Below are 21,496 nucleotides of genomic sequence, written 5' to 3'. Positions count from 1 at the left end.
ACCCCCATCACCCTATGTACCCTACCCCTGACTGCCGTTCAACCCCTCAGGTCATGAAGGGCTGATCTAGGCAAAAAGGCCGAATATAGAACCCGAGCGCTCACGTACCTGTTGGACGGAAGGGTTATGGAGGGTGGGGTGGGTGGTGTAACATGACTAGGGTAGGGTGGGGTTCGACTCGGCTTCAGATTTTCCGGGACTCCAATTGTAGTAATAATCTAAGGAACAAAAAATAAACTGAAATTGAACTGTAGTCTAGTTGCATGTCCAAAATTTGAAATTTTCAAATAAATTATTCAGACTTGGTACCATTTTTGGTTCCGGAGGGCAAGGAACCTCAATCTGCTGTATGATTGCAAAGGGGTCAAATTCCACCGCTCAGTCCTAGTACCAATCTACTGACAGGCCAGATAACTGATACTAATCTTTATAGACATTTCTAGGAGTAACTGTACCAAATGAAAGTAATGGTACAAATACCAGGTACAAACCTACTTGAACTGAGGACCGACATTGAATTCTGGTACAAAAGTGATGGGCGGGCAGCCCCTGTAAAAGGGGCCGCTGAGGGCCCGGCCGGGCCCGGCCGGGGCGACGGGCTGTCTACTGAGGTTCTACTCCGGCCCACTCTTAAAAGAGTTTCAAACAATTCCGAAAATCACGGCACCTTGTCGACATGTTGTAAACTGAAATCGGAGCGTTTCGGAGCCCTATAAACTACAACGGAATAGTCCGACAGTTAGTCGCCGATATCTTTCCGCAAAATCCCCCGCGCACGCCCCCGTTCCGAATTCCCCGGCTCCGAGCAAAGATAAATATCGACCTCAGCCTTTGTCCGAGTCCTCCCTCCCAACAACTCCATCCTCCCTCCCAACAACTTCAAACTACCTCACATTGCTTTCTTGTCTGTTACGTGTGTGCTTCGAAGACAGACTTCAAGGGACGGGCACCTTACCATGAGCACACTATTCAGCGCTGAACCTCAAGAAGGCGAATCTGTCGATCAGGCCGTGCAGATATTGACCGATCAAGGATTTTCGGAACAAGAGATTCATCTTTGGATTTCTTCTTTTGAACAACATGAATCAAATGCCTTGAGTCATGACGAGACGAGATTCGAAGAGCACGATTTCTCCCCGGATAAGAAGCAACCTTGCTTACCCCGGTCTGAAAACAAGCAGGATGAAGTAGAACAGATTGCAGTGGAAACGCTTAAAAAGAAATGCACCAAATGGACCGCAGAAGAGCATTTGAAGTTTGTCAAGGCGTTGGATATCTTCCTCCCATCTTATGACAGTATTGGGCGCATAAATTGCAATACTGGACAGGTCTGTGTTGGATTGGGTGTGGGTGTTGCTGCAAAGATTGCTAGCTATATTGGAACTCGCACGGCTGTGCAGGTCCGATCCCATGCGCAAAAATACTTTCTTCGTGCAAACAAGCTGTGTTGGTCTACATAATTGTAACATCGCAGCTCTCGTTTCAAAATTTTCATTGTCTTCTGCTGTTCTGTTTAGATGTTGAGTGTTATTAATGACTTGATTACAAGTCTCGTCTCTACTCGAGAAGGGGCTATATTAAAAAGGGGTTAGTTCTTTATCTACACATCTGGGACTCATGATGAATATTCACACCTTGCATCCGACTATCAAGCCGGTTCGACCGAGAAGTCAACAAGGATAGGACCCATCACAGCTCCCCCATGAGAGAGCTTTGCATACTTGTTGTCTCCCTATCTTTCCATGCAACATTCAATCTGTGCCGCCATTTCTTGTAGCTCATCACAACTTCAACGACTCCAAGATCTCTCTGTTCACTCACAGTAAAGGCGGATAACTTCGTACCATTTTCTATAACTAATAATGTTACTCACTAAAGCCAATCCCTCCAGCGATACCGACAGTCACAGTTCACGATTGGTTCCCATATTTCGGGTTCAGGCTCAAATTAGATGAGGAAATTTGAAAACAAAGGTCATATTTCCTTGTCATGCCCTCCGTCCCGAAATCTTTCGCTCGGGGTTCGGAATCAAACGAAATTTGAAGCGAAAATAGAGTCCGGAGACCATGACCTCGTGATCGCCATCCAGGTGTTAATGAAGAGTCACGTTACTTCCGGATACCACTCGATTTCAAATATAAAACCACTTTTATAAATTCGGGGTTCCCGGAATCGTTGAGTTATGTTGTTGGATGACACTTCTCTTTACTACAGTGCTGACCATCAACCTGACTTGCGGAAATGCATCGTCCCCCCATTTACGTGTGTACGGGTGTTTTGAAGCTAAATTGGAGGGGTGGATTGGCGAATTTATAGCTTCATGTCAGCTGTCCTTAGCCGAGTCGAAATAGCATCTTTCCACAAGAACGTGAAGTAAAAAGCCGACAAACAGTGGGTAGTAATCAGAGGAAAAGAGGGGGTGGGGTGGGGGACGAGACTTGTGGGTTCCGCATATCAAGCAGAGGACGTGAGGGCAAACGCATAGAGCGCAAGCGCCAGCCACGAAAGCCAAGGCAACACAGTGAGGAAGAAGCTGAGGAAGAAGTTAAAGTCAAGAACAACTCGACGTTACGAAATACTCTGCAAGTCTACACAAGCGACAATTGACATGTTTCACGATCCGTTCATGCATAGCCTGGACTGTACCGAAATGTTGAACGAAGAGGAGAATTGGTATGCCCTTCCTCTTCACGAGTCCAGTGAAGAGATCCTTCATGATTCCAAGAGCTCTGATCTTCATTATGGCTTCCATGTTATGGCTGCAGAGTGTGAAGTCGAGAGTATTTGCCACAGCTTGGGCGAAGGAGAGTGTAACGAGTTTCCACTGTCATGCGACACATGGCACTCTTGCTTGGAAGAGAAGACCGTAAGCGTCTTTCCCGATCCAGTCTTCTCGTTGTTTTCACAGCAGACCAAGCAGCAGGACCAAGCAGCAGGCTTCATCGAAGCATGGAGCACAGTTGGTTGTGGTAGCTCGTCGGACTCTGACTCGGACTCGGTGGACAACAAGTTTGAATTCTACGGGCGGGTTCTTCCTTCCACTCGTGGGAAGCCCGCTGGAAAGAAGCAAGTGCAGTCGCAATGGACAGCAGAGGAGCATGAGCGATTCTTAGAAGCGCTGGAAAAGTATGGCTCGCAGTCAACGCGGCAATCCACTGACAGCGGTCGGGTGTTCGTAGGGCTAGGCAACGGTGTAGCGAAGCAGATTGCTGCGTATGTTAAGACAAGATCAGTCTTGCAAGTTCGATCTCACGCTCAGAAGTTTTTCTTGAAGCAGAGCAGGAAGTCGTGCAAGGTGTAGAGTGATAGAGGAGTGCATTCTTGTAAATGTTGAGGTCAACTCAAATCTTTAGAGTAAAGATGTTACACGGCAAATATGGATTGCTCTATCCTTGGTGAATCACTCGTCTTCCTCTCCTTCATTGTTTTCCTGTATGTTCCAGTCAAGGGATTCATGCACACAAGCCAAAAGAACCGCAGGAGGAGCGAGCATCGATCTGCTTTCTTCGTCAAACGCTACGTCGATGGCCTTTCTTCCAGATCTGTTGTCGGTGTCACTTTACACACGAGCAGGGTGATTACAAACCGATCCATCATCTCCAGATCTGCATTTGCCTCTAGCAACATCGTGATGCATTCTTTTTTTCCTCGCTGAATAAGAGGTGTCACGTTCAGGTTGTGACATTCTGATCCGATTCAACAGAGCAATTGACTGATGACAGCCACATTCGCACAAAGGAGGTTCAAGATGAGAAAGAGAGCGGGCGGGATCACTTCTCAAGGGGACACACGCAACAAAAACACACGGATCATTGTCTTGTACCAATGACGCGCGATGAAGTGCAGTTTGTCCAAGCTTGTTGTAAATGTTGACGTTTGCCTTGCCAGCCATCAAAGCCTGGAGGAGCCTACAAAGCTCATGAGCAGAAAAATGAGTGCAAGGATGAAAGCAAGAAGGATAATGAGGAGATGGGAAGGAGGAGGAGGAGTTGGAGCGGGAGAGGGAAGCTGTCTGCGACGAGAGGAAGTATCCCGAGTGACTAGTGCAGTCTCCCTCATGCTTTCTTCACCTGTGGTACCCAGTGGGAAGAAGGGGGATGCTCGGGTCTCGAGTGGCAGCAGCGACATGCAGCGCAGTGTCTCCCATCTGCCCCCCTGTCACGATTTCCACATGCTACTCCTCCCCGTGAACCTCGTCCTGTAGATCGACGTTGGCGCGCTGCTCAATCAGAAAGTTGACGATCTGATCGTCGTCCGGCTTAGGCCCGATAGTTTTGCAGGCGCACATTAGCGGAGTGAGTCCTGACTGCGGCAAGAGATCAGGGGAGCACGGGAGGGAGCAGAGGACTAAAGAAAGGAGGAGGGAGGAGGCGAGGAGCATGGAGGAAAGTACACGAGAGCACCCACCGCTCTCTTCCTTCAACGTACTGACCTTAGTCTGCTCGTTGACGTCCTCTCCCATCTCTACCCACTTCTTGACTTCAGCCATCGAACCTCTGTTTCCATCAGGATCAACCATGGCAGGGAGCAGCGCGCTAGAGAACAACCTATGGCATGCTGTGTGGAGAGGTGGCATGTGGGGGATGGTTTTGTCGTCAGGGACGGTCATGGTCGCCGTCGTCTGCTGCCTTCCGAGCGGCTTCTTGGAAATCGCCAGCATCCTCACCTAACAGCGATCTTAATGGGTTTCAGCTCATGGTTGAACCCTCCTACATGACCAGCGCCTCTCTTCTTCTCCCTCGGTATTCTTCCTCCCCACCCACCTCCGTCCTCCCAACATAATGCAATTCCTTCTCATCCTGCTCCCCCTCCCTCCTCATCCGTTGCCATCGGATTGAATGAAGCAGAGGAGGATGAAGGTGGGTCTCACTACGGATGATCACAGCCCTTCCTTCAAGTCCTTCTCCCTCTCCCTCTCCTCCTGTATCGTCTCCTTCCTCTCCCTATCGCCTCCGGACCCCCCAAACAGACGAACAAAGCTTGCGCAACCAGATCCTGAAGCTGCACTGGAAGCTGCAGCTGACCGTTGTTTCTGAGGGGGGATGTGGGATGACCTAGAAGTACAGAGCCGGGACTAGTGACTGAGGCAGGGCCCGGCGGCCGGGCGGCCCGTGCCGGCGACTTCGTTGACTCGCTGCTCATCATGGCAGTGACCTCATGATCCGATCCTGAAACGTGACTTACAGATCTGCACGATTGACACAAGATACAGGAATGCAGACATGGGAATGATCACCCGAGTCGAGCCTCCAACGTGCGGCGTGACAGCAGAAGTTGAACTATTAATAAAACTTTATTCATCAGCTGAGCGGCCACCGATTAAGCCTCGGATCATCACCCGGGACTCGGAAGGCTCGGAAGACAACCTAGCTACGGGGTTTCTGCCTTGACCTTCTTGCTTTCTCGAAGGAAGTGCTTCTGCGCATGAGAGCGGACTTGTAGAACCGACCTGGTCCCAACCGCCTGAGAAATCTTCTTCGCTACTCCAGCTCCCAGCCCAACAAACACCTTCCCTTTCTCCCTTGCACGGCACGCTTCCGGACAGAACTTCTCTAGGGCAACAAGGAACTTGTTGTGCTCCTCGTCCGTCCACTGGCTCTGATTGTAACTTGAGGACGTGTCAGCAATGCTGCTGTGCTGGCTAAATCCCATCGGCGGCATGTACGGCTGCGGCATGAATCCCTGGTGTAACGTGGAAGCAGGGAGGTGGTTGAAAGAAACGGAAGAATGAGCGAACCAATCCGATCGTTGCGACGTCTCCTGGGCCTGATGCGTTCCATAGTGAGATCCGCCGGCGTTGTAGAAGTTGTAACCTTGTTGCTGAGGGCCCGGCATTACCATCGAGCTGAATTCATCCACCACATGACCCAGGACGACTGGGTTACACAAGTTGTCATAGTTTTGCTTCACAGCACATTGATTCTCGTCTTGAGTGAAAGTTTGATGGTGGTGGTGATGATTGTGAGTGACTGGAGGCTCGAAGAGGGCAGACGTTGATGTCATGACGACATTGAAACTCGGAAAAGATGAATGCATAAGATGATTCTCCTGATGAAGAAGGTGGTCTTGAACGTAGTCCTTCTTGCTGTTGGCAGCAACATCCTCCGGGTAAAGGGAGGCGATTGCATCTTCTAAAGAATTCGCCGAGGTTTGCATTTTTTTGCCGACTATCAGCGATGTTGTGATGTTTCAACGAAGTCCCTGAGATTGTACCGATAATATGTGTGTGTTCCCCTTTGTGTTGTCTTCAGATCAGAAATCGATCGATTCTCTGAGCTTGTCTGTCTTCTTCACCTGCTTTGTTTGCTCGTGGTCGTTCAGGTTGGTTTCTGCCAGAGCTTCGCTCCCCTTGAATCACAAGGAATAGATGTGCACTCCGGCCCGAGTGATGTAAAATATCAAAATTACGTCGTTTCGCTAGAGAAACAAGCTCTGTCACGCACGGATTTCGTGCACATGGACTCGATGACCGTCAGCATTTGCCCTTTCGCAGGCTGAATTCATCTCAAATCCTCTAGTTGCTCTGATAGCTAGTTTTCCTCGAGTGTTGAATTAGAAATCTACTCGGCATCCACCCAAAGAGCTAAGTCCTTTTGATGACAACATTAGGTGGTCATGAGACCATTCTGATGACATCACTGAACTCAATTGAAGAAGTTGGCACCTTTACATTCCATCTTACTACACATGCTCGGCGTCAAACTCCGCTCTTTCGATGTGATGACCCTTGACCATCATCCCTCGTGACCGATGACGGGGCCGTCCTCCATCCTCGTGACTTGATCTGCCTCTCCCATGACTGGAGATGATTTGTAGAGTAAACATATTACTCATAATTTCCGCAAGCAGTCAAAAGGATAAAACCCCTTGATCGGGATCCTCCGGCATCGACACCTTCAAAGATTTGAAAAAGAGTCTTTCTGTAGTCGCAGCTCATAAATAGCGTTTACTACACCTTATAATAACAAAGTTGTACAGCAGTTCACGCAGTACAGATCCGGATCTGTTCCTCGAGTTTCCATGCACGTCGCTGCCAACATGCTTCCTCCCTCCCGCCCTCCTCCCTCCTCCTTCTCTGTCGACGATGCTGTCGACGCTATCTGGACTGGCTCCTCTATCCTTCCTTGTGACCCCATGCAGCTGTCAGCCTTCCTCTCCTTGTACCTCGACAAGACCCCGCTCGGGTACTGCTGGACCCCAGAGACTGCCCCCGAGGACTGCATGCCCTCCAATGGTCTCGGAGCGATGCCAGCCATCTTGTCTTACGAGAGCAGCACACCGATGAGCATTGACTGGACGGCGGAAGCTCCAGTGCACCATGGGGGCACTCCGAGCGAGTCGTCTGAGGCGTCTTCGAGCGACTGCGAAGTTTCCATGGGTGTCGCAGCAACGAGAAGGGACGAAGGGACGACAGGAAGTCAGCAGAATCAGAGTCAGTGGACGAAGGAGGAGCATGATCGGTTTCTACAGGCGTTGAAGAAATATCTTCCATCTGGAGCTCGTGAAGACCCGGTGACAGGGAAGGTATCGGTCGGGCTAGGAGCTGGAGTTGCGAAGAAGGTGTCAGAATTCGTGGGGACGAGAACTCCTCTACAAGTCAGGTCGCATGCGCAGAAGTATTTTTTGAGGCTGAACAAGAATCGAGGATATCGTCGTTGACATTCTTGGAATGTCGGTGGGAGGTTGAACCAGCAGTAAAGCGATTCCTTGTCAGTACAAGTCTTTTCAATCGAACGGTATCGCCATTCTCTTTGATGAATACGATCATGCTTCTTTCAATCATTGCATCAGAGCATTCAATCATTGAAGTTGAAAAGATAAGTTCTCAGTGTACAAATCGAGGTGGTAATCTGGAATATTAATTCATTAAACGTGGAATATCAACGACGACATCCTCGATTCTTGTTCAGCCTCAAAAAATACTTCTGCGCATGCGACCTGACTTGTAGAGGAGTTCTCGTCCCCACGAATTCTGACACCTTCTTCGCAACTCCAGCTCCTAGCCCGACCGATACCTTCCCTGTCACCGGGTCTTCACGAGCTCCAGATGGAAGATATTTCTTCAACGCCTGTAGAAACCGATCATGCTCCTCCTTCGTCCACTGACTCTGATTCTGCTGACTTCCTGTCTTCCCTTCGTCCCTTCTCGTTGCTGCGACACCCATGGAAACTTCGCAGTCGCTCGAAGACGCCTCAGACGACTCGCTCGGAGTGCCCCCATGGTGCACTGGAGCTTCCGCCGTCCAGTCAATGCTCATCGGTGTGCTGCTCTCGTAAGACAAGATGGCTGGCATCGCTCCGAGACCATTGGAGGGCATGCAGTCCTCGGGGGCAGTCTCTGGGGTCCAGCAGTACCCGAGCGGGGTCTTGTCGAGGTACAAGGAGAGGAAGGCTGACAGCTGCATGGGGTCACAAGGAAGGAAAGAGGAGCCAGTCCAGATAGCGTCGACAGCATCGTCGACAGAGAAGGAGGAGGGAGGAGTGCGGGAGGGAGGAAGCATGTTGGCAGCGACGGGCATGCGTACCGGGGGAATTGTAAATCAGGAACCTGGGGACAGAAGTTGCGTGTGGTAACTTACGATCCCCTGCAGTAATTCTGAATGTCTCTATTTTCGAGGTGATGTTTACTTGCTGACACAGATCTGTCAGCAAATCATCCCTGTCAGGTTTGGTAACGTGACATATCAATTACTAAACCTCTTGGTTCCGAAATCCCCGACCCGAATGTTGCCCCCATTCTGAGGCGAGTCCGGGAAGTTTGCTGACCGGCTCTTACGGCCCGCCCGATCGGAGCCAATCACTAGAGCTCCGATCGTGAACTGATCGTCCTGGTACTCATTTTGAACTTAACTTTGAGTAAAAAGGTGAGCTGGGATTGAAGGCGGAATGGGGAAGGGGGGGGGGGATTGAGATGGCGGAGGGGGGCGGAGGTTGAAGGAGCATGGGATGCTGGGCACAACAAGTGAGCTCAGCACACTTGCTCATTCTCTTTGCTGCCATCCGAGCTCATGCAATCTCCATCCTCCTCCCCACGGTTGTCTTGGTGCAGACACTCCGAGGAAACAGCTCCGTGCTGCTCTTTCCCTTCAAGTTAGATGCAGGCGAGCAAGCTCATGGTTGGACTGCATTACGACAAGACTGCAGCGGCTGGGACCTCCATGTCCGCCTTCAGCTCAAGCCAGACATGCGGCAAGGGACAGAGAGTGCACGGGAGGAAGGATCCTATCCGGTATGCAGACACTGCCATGAAGAATCACACGGCACTGCAGGACTAGCATGTCAGATATCGCTGCATGGCCTAGGTGCTGGGGATTATGCTGCTGCTGTTCTCCTTTCCCACGAGGGCCTCGGCGTCAAGTATCATGCGCAGGATCAAGTGCACGCCTGTCGTGGGCCGGAGGTGCGGATAGAGAGGGCTACCGACCAGTTCTCATCGGGGGCAAGCTATACCTTACATCAAGGTTCTCTGTAGGAACTCACGGCGGCTGCTCTCAAGGAGTGTCGGTTTCTCTTCAAACCAATGTTACTTTCGGACCAACAAGCTTCATGGACGAGAAGACGTACAGTGAGAGTGATATGAAGCTGCTTGGTGCATCAGCCCGACGTGAGGAACTGAAGCATGAGCTGGCTGTGGCTACAGGTTGCTACAACTACTCCTTGTTCATCAACTTGTCAGTCAGGACAGCAGGCAGCAGCTACGAGAGTTCTCTCTTCCAGAGTGTGCATGTTTGCATGAGCGAGTCAAAGCCCTCCGGCCTCAGGGCCTCTCCAAAGCTAGGCATCGAGTGCTACGACCCCCTTTGCAACTGTGAGGAAGACCGGTCCTGCTCGCTCGTTGGAACTTGTACAAACTTTCAGCTCCTCAACCTGTTCGAACACCTCCAACTCGCAGCCCAGCACACGAACAAGATCGCGCGAGGAGATCTGCCTGCAGCTCATGCCCTGCCACCTCCCACCATCGACATCCCCATCTACGTGATCAACCTGCCTGACAGGAAGGACAGGAGGAGGAGCATGGAGCGGCTCCTGCCAGCCCTCGGGATGTCGCGACTTCTCTTCCCCCGTGTCACGTTGGGCAGCAGCCTCGACCTCGACGAGCTGGTGGAGGAGGGGAGGCTGTCCCTAGCTGGCCTCCAGCTGATGGGTGCAGACTCAAGTACGTCCCTCAGTGCCGTGAGGAGGTTTGTCGCTCGAGCTCTCGACCAGCTCGAGTTGGTGCGGCAAGGGCTGGAGACAGGAGCGAGCATGTTCGGCATCTTTGAGGACGATCTCATGGTGCAGGATGACCCTCGTGCTGTCGGTCATCGAATCTCCTCCGCCATGCGCGAGCTCCCGCCGTCTGCTGACCTGTTGCATCTTGAATTCTGCTTCGAGAGGTGCCGGGTCCTGTGCTTGCAGCAGGCTTCTTCCTCCCTCCTGGTCCGCGCTAACCGTCCGCGCTGCTCGGGAGCCATCATCTTCACGAGGAAGGGAGCGGAGAGGGTGCTGGAGCTGTGCGACCCAGTTTTCCTTGCCATAGACAACATGCTGCCTGCTCTCATCGAGCGAGGGCTGCTGGAGGGTTACATTCTCAAAGACCCGGCGTTCTTTCAGGTGAGAAGATGTTGACGTCTGCGTGCTTGCGCGTGCTGATGGTGAAACCTGTTGCTCTTCCTCTCAGACATGCTAGCTGTCTGTGCTGACTGCTGTTGCAGGATGGGTACTGGGGATCAGACGTGGAGAGGAAGGAAGCAGGGACCCTGTCGTCAGTCAACCATCCGCAGCACGTCCCTGTAGCCTCCTTGTGCGAGGAGGATTTCAACCCGCGGTCTGAATGGTCGAGGAGGAAAAAATTCTTCCTGGCGTCAGTGGTGGAAGGAGGAGGAGAGGCGGCGCGATATGTGAGTGCTGTGTACGGGAGAGATGACTGCGGGATGGAAGCTGAAGAAGGAGGAGAACTTGTCATCGTCCCGAGCTCTCTGTCTCCTTCTCTCCAGCTCTTGTCGCCATGCTCACAGGCTGTGGGTCTGCCCTCCTGCCTCGTCCCCAGCAGGGCGATGGATGGAGACCTGGCAGGGATCGAGTGCGACGAGGGGGAGGAGGATGAGATCTCTCTTGCAGCAGGGAACGATGCTCTGCTGATGCACAAGTGCGACGGAGATCGATACTCGCTCCTCCTCCTCTCGCCCTCCAGCGTCTGCTACTATGAGCGCTGGTGCGATCTTTTCATGCTGAGCTCGGCGAGGAAGGGATGCCATGGGGCTCAGAAGAAGTTGGTCGCTACCGCCTTCCTCATGCGGAGTAAGAGCTGGGAGGACAGGGACGTGTGCTTGTTGCTGTATGGAGATTCCCTCGAAGGAGCCTCCAGTTTCATCGCAAGACTAAGACAGAGAATAGGAGGAGGAGGAGGAGGAGGAGGAGGAGGAGGAGGAGGAGGAGGAGGAGGAGGAGGAGGAGGAGGAGGCAATTTCTCTTTGGGGCATGTGATTGGGTTCCAGTCAAACGAGGAGGTGGAGGAGGAGGTGGTCTTGTTTCCTGCTGCTCTGTCTCCAACCAGCGTTCAGCGGCTGCTGCTGCACGAGGCTCTGAATCGCTTCCTCTTTCCTCTCGTTTGCTTCCGCAGCTTCCTCTTCTGTCGCCTCGATGCGCTGGCCCTGTGCTGGGACGAGGCGATCACGCTGCTGGAGGACGAGGGACCAGCGACAAGGGACGAGGTGCAGGGACAGAGGGAGGCAGGAAGACGGAGGGTGAGGAAGGGCAGAGGCGATCAGGGGGGGGAGGAGAGGCGACAGGACAGAGGGGAGGAGAGAGTTGAGGACAGGAAGGGGATGAACGGAGATGATGAAACAGGAGCTTTTTCCTTGCAATGGGATCAGGTTCAAAATTTCCTGGGCTCTCAAACTTTCTGCAGCTAATAACTCCTGCCTTCTCGCTGTCGTGACATGCGAAACTTAACATGACATGTACAAGAATAGTCTGTAAATTTCTTGACCGAGTTGGTCCAACAATAATGTAATGATACACTGAAAGCAATCTGAATCTATTTTGCCTTTCTTGTCTTGTTGCCCTTGTCACTGACCCTCGCGTGTGTGAGATCTGATAAAATTCTTCCACCTTGACATTGTCAACACCTCCCAGTCCCATTCCATGGAGAGAGCAAGTTCCCTAGAACATGCTCAATGGGAGGAAGAGAAGGAGGAAGAGAAGGAGGAGGCGGGAGGAGGAGGAGGAGAACGAGGAGGAGGAGAACGAGGAGGAGGAGAACGAGGAGGAGAACGAGGAGGAGAACGAGGAGGAGGAGGAGGAGGAGGAGAACGAGGAGGAGAACGAGGAGGAGGAAAGAGGAAGAGAAGGAGGAGGTGAAGGAGGAGCAGGATGAAGAGGGGAACAAGGAAGAGGAGGAGGAGGAAGTTGAAAGAGGAGGAGGAGGAGGAGGAGGAGGAGGAGGAGGGAGTTTGATTACCAGGCTCGTTCCAGCACGCAGAGTTGAACCGAGCTCCAGTCAGAGACGAGGAGGACAGGAAGCGAAGGTCCCAGGACCTCAACAGTGTAGGAGCAGAAGGTTTCGCCTCCTTCTATGATGCAAGATCATGGACACAAGAAGAGTAGAGCTTGGTTAGAACGAAGCAAGGTGGAAGGGGAAAGAGGAGAGGAGAGGAGAGGAGAGGAGAGGAGAGGAGAGGAGAGGAGAGGAGAGGAGAGGAGAGGAGAGGAGAGGAGAGGAGAGGAGAGGAGAGGAGAGGAGAGGAGAGGAGAGGCTAGACCTGTTTCGTGTACGATCATTCCTGCAAACTGACGAGCAAACAAGGAGTCTTCAACGATGGGGATGGTATGCAAGTAGAGGCATTCCCTGCAAACTTCGTCGCTCCTCCTTCATCCTTCACGACTCTACCTTACCACATCCTATGCGTGTCGATCCCGTTCCCGCGAGGAGAAGCTGCTCAGGATGATGAGCAAGAGCAGGAGCAGAGCAGGAGCAGAGCAGGAGCAGAACTCAAATGTATTATTGTCTCTCACGTACCACAGAAGCGATGAGATGAAGTCTTGAGGAGATACTCTCTTGTTCTCTTGTCACTTCCTCGCATCACCGCACCTGATCGTCACCTGAACGGAAGTTTCTCCCCCTCAACAGTCGCAAAGTCCAGCTGTGATAAGATCTCGAAGACTTGCTGACGTCCCGGCGCATGCTCGCTGACCTGAAGTGGATACCACGATCAGCATGGAGGAGGGGGAAGGTAAAGCAGTGGAGGAGGGAGGAATGAGGAGAGTGGCGAGAGGCGAGAGGAGAATTTGGGCAAGTGCACTGCAGGAACCAGGTGATAGTGATCAACAGTAGAAAAGTAACAGGAGAAGGCGGGGAGGACAGAAGGAGAATGACAGACTGAGGGGGGGGGGGGCCGGGGGGGGGGAGGGAGGAGGAGGAGGAGGAGGAGGAGGCGTCACCGAAGGCAGAGTTGTTGAGGAAAGAAAGAGAGAAGGAGACTTGATGGAGGTCTGGAGTACCTTGAAGGCAACGTGCAGCCATTCGTTCTTGGAGGAAGCGTCTTGGCTGCTTCTCATCACCTCGGACATTGTCGTCAAGTCACCATGTCGCCACATGCTGTTTGCTAGCCCGATGGGCAGCCAGTTGACGGCAGGGTGAGGACAGACAAGGTTCTGAGCCCACCACCCTATGATCCTTCCGCTGCTCAAGGCGCTCCTTGCTCGTTTCTTCCACTCCTCCTCTCCTCTTCCCTCCCTCAAGTCAAGCTCCTCGTCTCCGTTGTGAGAGAGCAGGACGAAGGGAGCATAGATGGCGCTGAAAGCTTCCCCGAGGAAGAAGCGAGGAAGAAGATGCGAGTAGACAAAGACGGTCCCTGCCAGCACAAGCCTCGTCCTGTTCCCGCTGACTATGTTCCCCTCCTCGTCTATCAGAATGATCGCATGCTCCTCCTTGATCACGTCAGGGAGGCTCCGATGGTAAGCAAGCCAGGAAGCTGTCACAACGCTGATGTCCGCTATGGCTTGCAACCGCTCGCCGGTGATGATTTCGCTTCCTCCTCCCCATCCTGAGCATGCCAGGCTTGCATGCGAGCTCAACGTGTTATCGCTGCTGCTGCTGCTGCTGCATGGCACATACAACGTCGCAAGGAACAAGAGCTTGCAATTCAATCTCTTGACCTTGAAAGACATCGATCATCGCGAGCCTTTCATCCTGAGTGTCCTATCGTGCGTGCTTGTCTGTTGTATCATGAAGCATTGCTGCAACCAAGATTCATCAACGACACAGGACCTTCCCTCCTCCTCCTCCTAAGATAACTCACACTGAAGATTCTGACCTGCGATCATCTTACGATTTTGTTGTACCAGTCTTACTTTGTGTCGCTTTCATCATTCTTACATCTTCTTTCATTCTCACGCGTGTGTTCTCTTGAACAAGTGTGCTTTTCTCTGCCCTGCCCTGCCATGCTCTGCCCTGCCATGCTCTGCCCTGCCATACTCTGCCCTGCTCTTTCTCCTGGTCCGTACTGCCATGGGACCCAACGTAGCTGACAACGGGCCAACCCTCATGGTCAGTGTGGGAAAGAGGTCTACCATCCCTGTGTTGGGCTAGTAGGGTGGGTGATTTATTTTATAGGTGGGGTACTGTACCTTGGTCGCTAATAACTGACAAAAATAGTTCAAGGGAGGGGTATTTGTTTCATGGTCCCAATAATGACGTTCATAGGTGGGTAGTATGAGACCTGGGTGGGGTACAGGAGCCGAAACGAAGTGTCGCGCGGCTATGATTTCATGGCATATGAACTCGAGGCATTGGAGGAGGAGGAGGAGGAGGAGCAGGGGAAGGAGGAACAGGAGAACAATAGAGATTGTCATTGCAACGATGATGATGACGACGACGACGACAATCATGGGGATGTGGGACGATACCATGAAGGAAATGAAAAGGGAAGCAAGAATGAGAAGTACAATTACAGAGCTTGCTTTCAGTGTAGAACAAGATGTTGTTCGTGAAATATACAGGAGCAAACATGAGAGACAGAGATGTAGACAGTAGTTGATTGCAGCTTTGTACATCCTTCATGGCGGGGAAAGATACCGGTGTGTTTTTTGCAATCAAAGGTTCCTTAGATGTAGAAGTTGTTCTTTTCATCCGTCGGCCATGAGATAGAATACATCCATTGCAGGGATCAGCCTGAGTTCATTAAGTCGACTGGTTTGTTTTGAGGCCCTTGTAGCATTTTATGGATAACGAGCTCTTGTGTTTGACATGTAGCCGACAGGTTCTCTGTCCTCGAAGCAATGGAGGAGGCGCTGCGACGTCGTCGGGTGACAGCGGCAGCAAGTATTTATCTTCATGCTGTGATGACCGAGGAGTCTGCATGAGAGTGATTGGTCGCACAGTTGCTTCGGCTGTGCTGGTGCTGGTCGTCGGGCTGGCAGGATTGTCCATTGATGTCAGTTGCATCGAAGACATTGTCTTGACCTTGACTGTTGTCCCGCAGAAAGCGATTTCTCTTGCCGAGCTTTCATCTCTACCGCAACTTCAAGTCTCAACGACAGATGGTCAGAGTCTCGCTGCAAGCAAGTCCAGACGCACTCAGGTACGGGCGGGTGCGAGCTGACTTGGCTGGGCTGATGGTTGTTGTTTGCTCCAGACGTTGCCCAACTACAAGGTCACGCGATCGGGTCGGGATGTAGCAAGTGACATGCAGCAACAGGTGCAGGGTGACATTCAGATCCCCGACGGCCTTGGAAACTCCATCGGTCAGGGTTCGATGAATGTCAGTCCTACCTCAATGCCTGGCCGCCTACCCTTGACCCCTGCCCTCTCAAGGTGGTCGACGATGACACGAGCCCCCTCTCTATCGGGCGTGTCGAGGTTCGAACGGTTCCAGCTGCCCCAACAGTAGCACCGAAAGGTGAAGTTACAAGTTTGTGCTGCTGATAATCACGGTGGTATCAGTCATTCGGTACGGGGACGTGCAAGTCCAACCTGCCGGCTGCCCGAACTGTCCTGTGCTGGACACTGAGGTGAGGAGGAGAGGCAGGATGGTTGTCTTGGTGTCTCTGACTGCGATCAAGGCTGTTGGTCTGCAAAAGGAGAAGATAGAGGAGAATCAGGTGAGTCAAGGGAGGATGGGGCTGCGATCTTCTGACTTGTCGTTCCAGAAACGCCTCGACGACTTGGAGTTGGAGTACGAGCAGAACAAGCAGAAGCTCATCAAGATGATCGATGACATGAAGATCCTCAAGGTTCCTCCCGCTCCCTCAGTCCGATGTCCATGCGAGGCTGACGCTCTTGCTCGCAGACTGTGATGCATTCTGCTGTCTTTGACATGAAAGAAGCGGTCAGGAGACTTGATCTTGATATAGAGGTGCCTCTCCCTTTCCCCCTTTCCCCTCTTTCCATCCTTTTCTGCCCTCATTTCTCTGTTGTGCTTGCTCGCTGCTTCGCTCCTGCTCTCCTGTCCCTCCCTCCCTCCCTCCCTCCCTCTTCCGCTCTTTCTCTCTCTCCCTTCCACTCACTCACTCTCTCTTGCTCCTTCCCTCCCATTCTCCCTCACTCCCTCACTTTCTCCCTCTCCCTCTCCCTCTCTCTCCCTCTCACTCACTCACTCTCTCTCTCTCTCTCTCCTTCCCTTCCTCTCCCTCTCTTCCCACCCCCTTCCCTCTCTATCTCCTTCCTTCTTGCTTCACTCAGCTCACCTTGTCTTACCTCAGAGCAAGATGGTAGCGCAAGAGAACTCTACAGGTCCAGAGGGAGATCAAGGTCATTGATCCCTTTCAGCTTCTCGTCTACCTCTGCTTGCTGTGCTTCTTCTCGCTCTACTTTTAGCTACTCCTCTCCTCTCTCTTTCCCTTGCACCCGCTCCTCCTCTCCTCTCCCTCCTCCCCCTTTCCTCTCCTCTCCTCTCGTCTCCCTCCTCCCCCTCTCCTCTCCTCTCCTCTCCCTCTCCTCTCCTCTCCTCTCCTCTCCTCTCCTCTCCTGCTCCCTCCATCAGTTGTTCTTCCTCTTTTCCTTTCCTTCCCTTCTTTTCCTTCCCCCCAATGCTGGAGGGCTGACGCAACCTCAGGCCCTCCAGGGTACCCGGGAGAGGATGGAGTGGACGGAGAGCCAGGAGAGCCCGGGCTGCCGGGAGCCGAAGGGCCTCCGGGGCCCCCAGGAGCTGCTGGGAAACAAGGTTTGCAAGGACTTCAGGGACCACAGTAAGCACTTCTCCTACTCCCCCGCTATCCGCTACTCCTCTTCCTCCCCGTCTACCCGCTACCCCTCCTGCTCCTCCTTCAGCCCGTCTTCCTCCTGCTCCTACTCCTCCTACTCCTCCTTCACTACTACCGCCACCTTCTGATCCTCCTTCTCCTCCTCTCAGTCCTGACCTCGTTGTGGCTGCAGGGGTCCACCGGGACCACAAGGCAGGGAGGGGCCGGAAGGTCCGGTTGGCTTGGTAGGAGCACGGTACAGCAAGCCTTGCGATCCTCTTCCTCCTTCTCACGTGCAAGAGCAGGGGAGAGAGTGGGGATCAAGGGCCATCGTCAGTGGAGCTGAGGTGCTCAAGGATAGGAGGACAAGCTTACAAGGTAGGAAGGGAGGAGATGTGGGAGAAGGTTTGAGGGGGGTGGAGGAAGGGCTGGACAGGAGGAACCATGGGAGAGGAGGAAGGTGGGGGAAGCAAGAGGGGTCCGTCTGACTGGGTTTGAAGGGGATCTGCTTCAAGTCAGTGATCCTGGAGAAGAACAAGGACAAAGAGCCCGAGGACTGCAAGTAAGCGGGAGGAGAAAACCCCTCAGCTGCCACTGACACGTTGAAGGGTCTGGGTACCTAAGAACGTTTGGAACGAGGGAGACTGGTGGAACCTGGTAAAACTCTTCATGCGCAAGGTGACACTGCCCTTTCTCCCTCCTTTCTCCTCTCTCCTCTCTCCTCTCTCCTCTCTCCTCTCTCCTCTCTCCTCTTTACTTCCCTTTTCGTGTTGGGGTCGTTATGATCTTCCTTTTCCCTTGCTCACACACTCTCCCCTCTCTCTTCTCCTCGACTCCTTGCTCTTCTCATCGTCGAGCAGGAAACAACCAGCCGCATCAACAGAAACAGCGTCGATGGCGGAAGGTAGAGTGTCATGCTCGAGCGCTTCTATTATCGTTGTCTCCGTTATCACCATGATCTCCATCATCATATCATCATCACAATCATGATCATCAGTTACCACCATCATGACGCATATTACCGCATCCATGATGATTTCATCACCAGCAACTCGTCCCTCTGATTGTGGGCCCATGACTGAGACCTCAGGTGTTCCAACTTCCTGGCTACCATGAGCTTCACACAAGGGGAGGAGGAGGTAAAAAGGCTGATGTGTCGCCGGCAGCGGAGCTGACCTTCACTCCAGACCCGCACGTGGATCAACAAGAGAACCTTCAGCTTCACACCGTCTGCTCCGGTTCCCTTCCTCCCTCAATCACTCATTTCTCTTGTCTCTCACCCTCTCGTCCTCCTCCCCCTTCTTTCTGCTGCTCTCACTCCTCCCGCCCTCTCCTCTCTCCTCATCCCCGTCCCCCTCCTCGCCTCCTCGCCTCTGCTTCTCATCTTTCCGTCTCTTCCTCTTCGTCATGTTTTCGAGTGGCTGGCTGACTAGCGAGCAGGGAGAAGAATGTCACGCTTACTTCAACCCGGACACTCTCGCCGTCTACGCGTGTGCAGTCTGATCCTCCTTCGAGTGTACATACATTATGCTGCTCCCCTTATCCTCCTCCTCCTCCTCCTCCTCCTCCTCCTCCTCCTCCTCCTCCTCCTCCTCCTCCTCCTCCTCCTCCTCCTCCTCGGTGAAACGAGGAAGCAAGGAGTCTATTAGAAGCCGCGAGGAGGGTTCACCCCCATCTTCTTCATCTGGTCCATCATCTTGTTGATCTCCGATGGATCTTGCATCATGCGCATCACCTGAGGGTACATGAGACATTGTTCACCCTTCCCTTCCCCTACTCCCTCCTCCTTCCCCTCTCTCCTCCCTTCCCTTCCCTTCCCTTCCCCTACTCCCTCCTCCTTCCCCTCTCTCCTCCCTTCCCTTCCCTTCCCTTCCCTTCCCTTCCTCTTCGCCCTCCTCCATCCCCCATCCTCTCCCCTTATCCCTTTCCTTCTCCTCCTCCCTCACCTCAGGATTCGACATAAGGTTCTCCGTCATCTTCTGGAACTTCGGGCTGCTCATAAGCTCGTTCATACCCTTTCCGCTCGACATCGCCTGCGCTCTTGCCGTCATGTCCCCGTCGTCAACCCTCCTGTCTCCCCCTCCTGTCCTCTCCCCTCCTGTCCTCTCCCCTTCTCTCTCCCTCCCCTCCTGATCTCTTCTCCTCTCCTCACCTCTTGGAACTCTCTCATCGTCTCTGGATCGTTCATCATTTGCTTCGACAGGGCCTGCAGCTTCACGTCATTTCTCGTCGCTCCTCCTTGTCTCTCCCCTCCTCTTACTTCAGCCTCCTCTGCTCTCCTCTCCTCCTCCTCCCCCCTTCTGCCCCTAAGCCTTCGCTATCCTACTCTCTGATCCCTGTTTCCTCGCCAACTCTTTCATCCCTGCCTCGCCTTCTCTTCTTCTCCCCACCTGAATCATCGGATTGCCCATCATGTCGTTGAGAGCCGATTGGTCCACCTTGTCAACCAGAGGCGTTAGGAAGGCGCAGGGGCGATGACACCACGTTGAAGTAGAGAAGTAGAGAAAGGAAGAAGAGGGGAGCAGAAGAGGAAAGGAAGAGGCGAAGGTGGAGGAGGGAAGAGAAGATAGAGGAGGAGAAGGTAGGTGGAGAAGGAAGGGATATGAGGGAGAACCTTGGTAGGATCGAAATCGGCAGCAGCAGCAGCAGAGGACATGTCCTCCTCAGCAGGGTTGTACTTCCTGCAATCGAACATGGTAAGAGAACAAGGAACGACCAAGAACTGGAAGATCGCCAGGAGGAGCAAGGACGAGAAGGAGAGAAGAAGAGAGGGAGGAATGATAAGGAGAGGGGGGACAGAGGACAGCACAGCAGGGGACACGAAAGACGAAGACGGGAGTGTGGGGGTGAGCAGGAAAGGCGAGGAGAGAACGGGAAGGGGCAATGAGAAAGTAGGGAGACAGGGAGGGAAGGAGGGAAGGAGAAGAAAAGTGAGGAGGGAGGAGCGGGAGGATTTTCTCCAACCTTGTCGTCACTGTCCTCGGAGACGACTGAAGCTCGCGGAAAAGAGCGACGAGCTCTGATTTCTCCACCAGACCTGCACGAAGAGCGTCAGCAAGAGACGATCATGAACGAGGGGGTGATTTAACGACACAAGAAGGAGGAGAAGCAAGAAGAGGGGCAGGGGGAGCAGGGGGATGAGCAGGAGCAGGAGGAAGAGGAGGATGAGGAGGAACAAGAGGAGGAGGAGACGAAGAAGAAACCTGACGGGTTGCCTCCAAGCTCCTGAATCGCCTTCTTGAGCTCAGCTGCTTTCATGGTCGCAGGATCCTTTCCTGGGAACTGTGGGTGAGAAAGGTGCAACAAGAGCGATGGAGGCGAAGAAGCGAGAGAGGGAGAAGATGAGGGAGGAGGGAGGAGGGAGGAGGGAGGAGGGAGGAGGGAGGAGGGAGGAGGGCTGAACCTGCGAACGTCTCTGCACTCGCTGCTGCGGTCTGATACGCTTCTGCTGCCTTAGCTCCAGCTGAAGCTCCAGCTGCCGCAGCTGATGCTGCCCCCCCTGCAGTTCCTCCCACGTTCATGGGGGACGAGGCGCTTCGAGCCTTCATGGCCGCTTTTGCCGCCATGGCAGCGAGCGTGACTATGAGAACGTGAGTGGAGGAAGGTGAGTGGGAGGGGATGGGCAAGGGGAGAAAGAAAGGAGGAGGAGGGGGGGCAGGAGAGGAAGAGGAGGAAAAGAAGCGGTAACGGAGCGATGTCAAAGAAGGGAAGGAGAAGAATCAAAAAGAGGGCGAGGGAGCAGGGAAGGAGGAACAAGGCAGAAGAGAAATAGGAAGTGCATGAGTTGAACAAGGAAAGGAGGAGCAGAAGTTCGGCTTACGAGTGCCGCGGTTCTTGAGGAGAAACTTCCCTGTCACACCGAGACCGACAACTCCAACAGCAACCTGACGAGAATAAGAAGAGGAGCAGTGAGTGACTAGATAGACTGTCAGGAGGAGGATGGGGAGGAGGAGGAGCAGGAGGAGGAGCAGGAGACAATATTACAGTGACTGGAGTTGGGATGTGAAATCCGCCGCTCTTTCCTCCCAGCTCCTCAAGCGACAACCCCGTGTCCAGGTAGTAGCCCAGCCCCTGCCCAGCTGTCACGTCTCGTGCTTGCCGCCAGACCTCACGGTCACCTTGGGGCCAGTCTTGAAGACGAAACCTTTCTTGGCGCCTTCCCACTCTGATAACTTCATCAGACAAGAGCAGGGACGCTGTTGGGGGAGGGAGGGAGGGAGGGAGGGGAGGGGAGGGGAGGGGAGGGAGGGAGGGAGGGAGGGAGGGAGGGTAGGGAGGGAGGGAGGGGAGGGGAGGGGAGGGAGGAGGAGGGAGGTAGGGACGGAGGGTAGTA

The 21,496-nt window shown here is 53.3% G+C and overlaps 11 protein-coding genes across 11 annotated transcripts in view; 5 read left to right on the top strand and 6 right to left on the bottom strand.

The window, feature by feature from the left end:
- The first annotated feature begins 741 nt into the window (after positions 1-741).
- On the top strand, positions 742-1,834 carry GUITHDRAFT_155567 (hypothetical protein). The gene is made up of 2 exons (XM_005822049.1): positions 742-1,572; positions 1,635-1,834. Exon 1 carries the CDS (start codon positions 957-959, stop codon positions 1,458-1,460), a length of 504 nt encoding a protein of 167 aa, XP_005822106.1. The 5' UTR covers positions 742-956; the 3' UTR covers positions 1,461-1,572; positions 1,635-1,834.
- A 1,245-nt stretch (positions 1,835-3,079) lies between these two features.
- GUITHDRAFT_44056 (hypothetical protein) lies at positions 3,080-3,274 on the top strand (the record flags this gene model as incomplete). Its single annotated transcript, XM_005822048.1, has 1 exon — positions 3,080-3,274. A coding segment is annotated over one exon (195 nt), but the record flags the coding sequence as incomplete, so codon positions are not given.
- Positions 3,275-3,299: 25 nt separating this feature from the next.
- GUITHDRAFT_155566 (hypothetical protein) lies at positions 3,300-4,466 on the bottom strand. Its single transcript, XM_005822047.1, has 7 exons — positions 4,433-4,466; positions 4,193-4,306; positions 4,071-4,147; positions 3,824-3,908; positions 3,587-3,651; positions 3,476-3,542; positions 3,300-3,430 (listed from the first exon to the last, which is right to left on the bottom strand). Exons 1-7 carry the CDS (start codon positions 4,460-4,462, stop codon positions 3,401-3,403), a joined length of 468 nt encoding a protein of 155 aa, XP_005822104.1. The 5' UTR covers positions 4,463-4,466; the 3' UTR covers positions 3,300-3,400.
- An 811-nt stretch (positions 4,467-5,277) lies between these two features.
- Positions 5,278-6,321, bottom strand: GUITHDRAFT_155565 (hypothetical protein). Its single transcript, XM_005822046.1, has one exon. It carries the CDS (start codon positions 6,154-6,156, stop codon positions 5,371-5,373), a length of 786 nt encoding a protein of 261 aa, XP_005822103.1. The 5' UTR covers positions 6,157-6,321; the 3' UTR covers positions 5,278-5,370.
- Positions 6,322-7,422: 1,101 nt separating this feature from the next.
- GUITHDRAFT_44946 (hypothetical protein) lies at positions 7,423-7,644 on the top strand (the record flags this gene model as incomplete). Its single annotated transcript, XM_005822045.1, has 2 exons — positions 7,423-7,501; positions 7,550-7,644. Coding segments are annotated over 2 exons (174 nt in total), but the record flags the coding sequence as incomplete, so codon positions are not given.
- Positions 7,645-7,901: 257 nt separating this feature from the next.
- Positions 7,902-8,117, bottom strand: GUITHDRAFT_46443 (hypothetical protein; the record flags this gene model as incomplete). Its single annotated transcript, XM_005822044.1, has 2 exons — positions 7,902-7,990; positions 8,039-8,117. Coding segments are annotated over 2 exons (168 nt in total), but the record flags the coding sequence as incomplete, so codon positions are not given.
- Positions 8,118-8,941: 824 nt separating this feature from the next.
- GUITHDRAFT_146711 (hypothetical protein) lies at positions 8,942-11,894 on the top strand (the record flags this gene model as incomplete). Its single annotated transcript, XM_005822043.1, has 3 exons — positions 8,942-9,461; positions 9,641-10,593; positions 10,695-11,894. 3 exons carry the CDS (start codon positions 8,942-8,944, stop codon positions 11,892-11,894), a joined length of 2,673 nt encoding a protein of 890 aa, XP_005822100.1.
- A 71-nt stretch (positions 11,895-11,965) lies between these two features.
- On the bottom strand, positions 11,966-13,066 carry GUITHDRAFT_155564 (hypothetical protein). The gene is made up of 5 exons (XM_005822042.1): positions 13,001-13,066; positions 12,877-12,916; positions 12,744-12,829; positions 12,443-12,554; positions 11,966-12,144 (listed from the first exon to the last, which is right to left on the bottom strand). The coding sequence occupies exons 2-5, from the start codon at positions 12,879-12,881 to the stop codon at positions 12,051-12,053; spliced, it is 297 nt and encodes a 98-aa protein (XP_005822099.1). The 5' UTR covers positions 12,882-12,916; positions 13,001-13,066; the 3' UTR covers positions 11,966-12,050.
- A 13-nt stretch (positions 13,067-13,079) lies between these two features.
- GUITHDRAFT_146710 (hypothetical protein) lies at positions 13,080-14,151 on the bottom strand (the record flags this gene model as incomplete). The annotated part of the gene is made up of 2 exons (XM_005822041.1): positions 13,080-13,175; positions 13,483-14,151. 2 exons carry the CDS (start codon positions 14,149-14,151, stop codon positions 13,080-13,082), a joined length of 765 nt encoding a protein of 254 aa, XP_005822098.1.
- An 890-nt stretch (positions 14,152-15,041) lies between these two features.
- Positions 15,042-18,071, top strand: GUITHDRAFT_166066 (hypothetical protein; the record flags this gene model as incomplete). The annotated part of the gene is made up of 18 exons (XM_005822040.1): positions 15,042-15,060; positions 15,236-15,304; positions 15,364-15,416; positions 15,465-15,563; positions 15,618-15,635; positions 15,681-15,743; positions 15,797-15,881; positions 15,926-15,993; positions 16,045-16,083; positions 16,132-16,215; positions 16,272-16,337; positions 16,684-16,732; positions 17,037-17,169; positions 17,357-17,419; positions 17,469-17,541; positions 17,664-17,725; positions 17,772-17,841; positions 18,024-18,071. 18 exons carry the CDS (start codon positions 15,042-15,044, stop codon positions 18,069-18,071), a joined length of 1,161 nt encoding a protein of 386 aa, XP_005822097.1.
- A 737-nt stretch (positions 18,072-18,808) lies between these two features.
- GUITHDRAFT_118665 (hypothetical protein) overlaps positions 18,809-21,496 on the bottom strand; it is a gene marked incomplete at both ends in the record, with an annotated part of 4,227 nt that continues 1,539 nt past the window's right edge. Inside the window, 11 exons of the mRNA XM_005822039.1 lie at positions 18,809-18,898; positions 19,110-19,196; positions 19,316-19,369; positions 19,554-19,601; positions 19,778-19,844; positions 20,128-20,200; positions 20,367-20,438; positions 20,567-20,743; positions 20,984-21,047; positions 21,148-21,234; positions 21,282-21,328. Of these exons, the coding sequence (XP_005822096.1) occupies positions 18,809-18,898; positions 19,110-19,196; positions 19,316-19,369; positions 19,554-19,601; positions 19,778-19,844; positions 20,128-20,200; positions 20,367-20,438; positions 20,567-20,743; positions 20,984-21,047; positions 21,148-21,234; positions 21,282-21,328 (866 nt within the window). The remainder of the gene's footprint in view (positions 18,899-19,109; positions 19,197-19,315; positions 19,370-19,553; positions 19,602-19,777; positions 19,845-20,127; positions 20,201-20,366; positions 20,439-20,566; positions 20,744-20,983; positions 21,048-21,147; positions 21,235-21,281; positions 21,329-21,496) is intronic.

The sequence above is a fragment of the Guillardia theta genome (genome assembly GCF_000315625.1).
Source record: "Guillardia theta CCMP2712 unplaced genomic scaffold GUITHscaffold_132, whole genome shotgun sequence".
Taxonomy (NCBI): Eukaryota; class Cryptophyceae; order Pyrenomonadales; family Geminigeraceae; genus Guillardia; species Guillardia theta.
The sequence above is the reverse complement of the archived record's forward strand: the minus strand, read 5'-3'. Positions and strand labels throughout refer to the sequence as shown.

Bases quoted from the DNA above. Each gene is read 5' to 3' on its own strand.
- GUITHDRAFT_155567 (XM_005822049.1), top strand. From the start codon at position 957: ATGAGCACACTATTCAGCGCTGAACCTCAAGAAGGCGAATCTGTCGAT.
- GUITHDRAFT_155566 (XM_005822047.1), bottom strand. From the start codon at position 4,462: ATGGGAGAGGACGTCAACGAGCAGACTAAG. The intron at 4,307-4,432 runs GTCAGTACGTTG...CTCTTGCCGCAG, and splicing joins ACGTCAACGAGCAGACTAAG to TCAGGACTCACTCCGCTAAT. The intron at 3,652-3,823 runs GTACAAGACAAT...CCTCTTATTCAG, and splicing joins CACTTCATCGCGCGTCATTG to CGAGGAAAAAAAGAATGCAT.
- GUITHDRAFT_155565 (XM_005822046.1), bottom strand. From the start codon at position 6,156: ATGCAAACCTCGGCGAATTCTTTAGAAGATGCAATCGCCTCCCTTTAC.
- GUITHDRAFT_155564 (XM_005822042.1), bottom strand. The intron at 12,555-12,743 runs GTCTAGCCTCTC...CTTGCATCATAG, and splicing joins AATGATCGTACACGAAACAG to AAGGAGGCGAAACCTTCTGC. The intron at 12,145-12,442 runs GTAATCAAACTC...AGCATGTTCTAG, and splicing joins TGCGTGCTGGAACGAGCCTG to GGAACTTGCTCTCTCCATGG.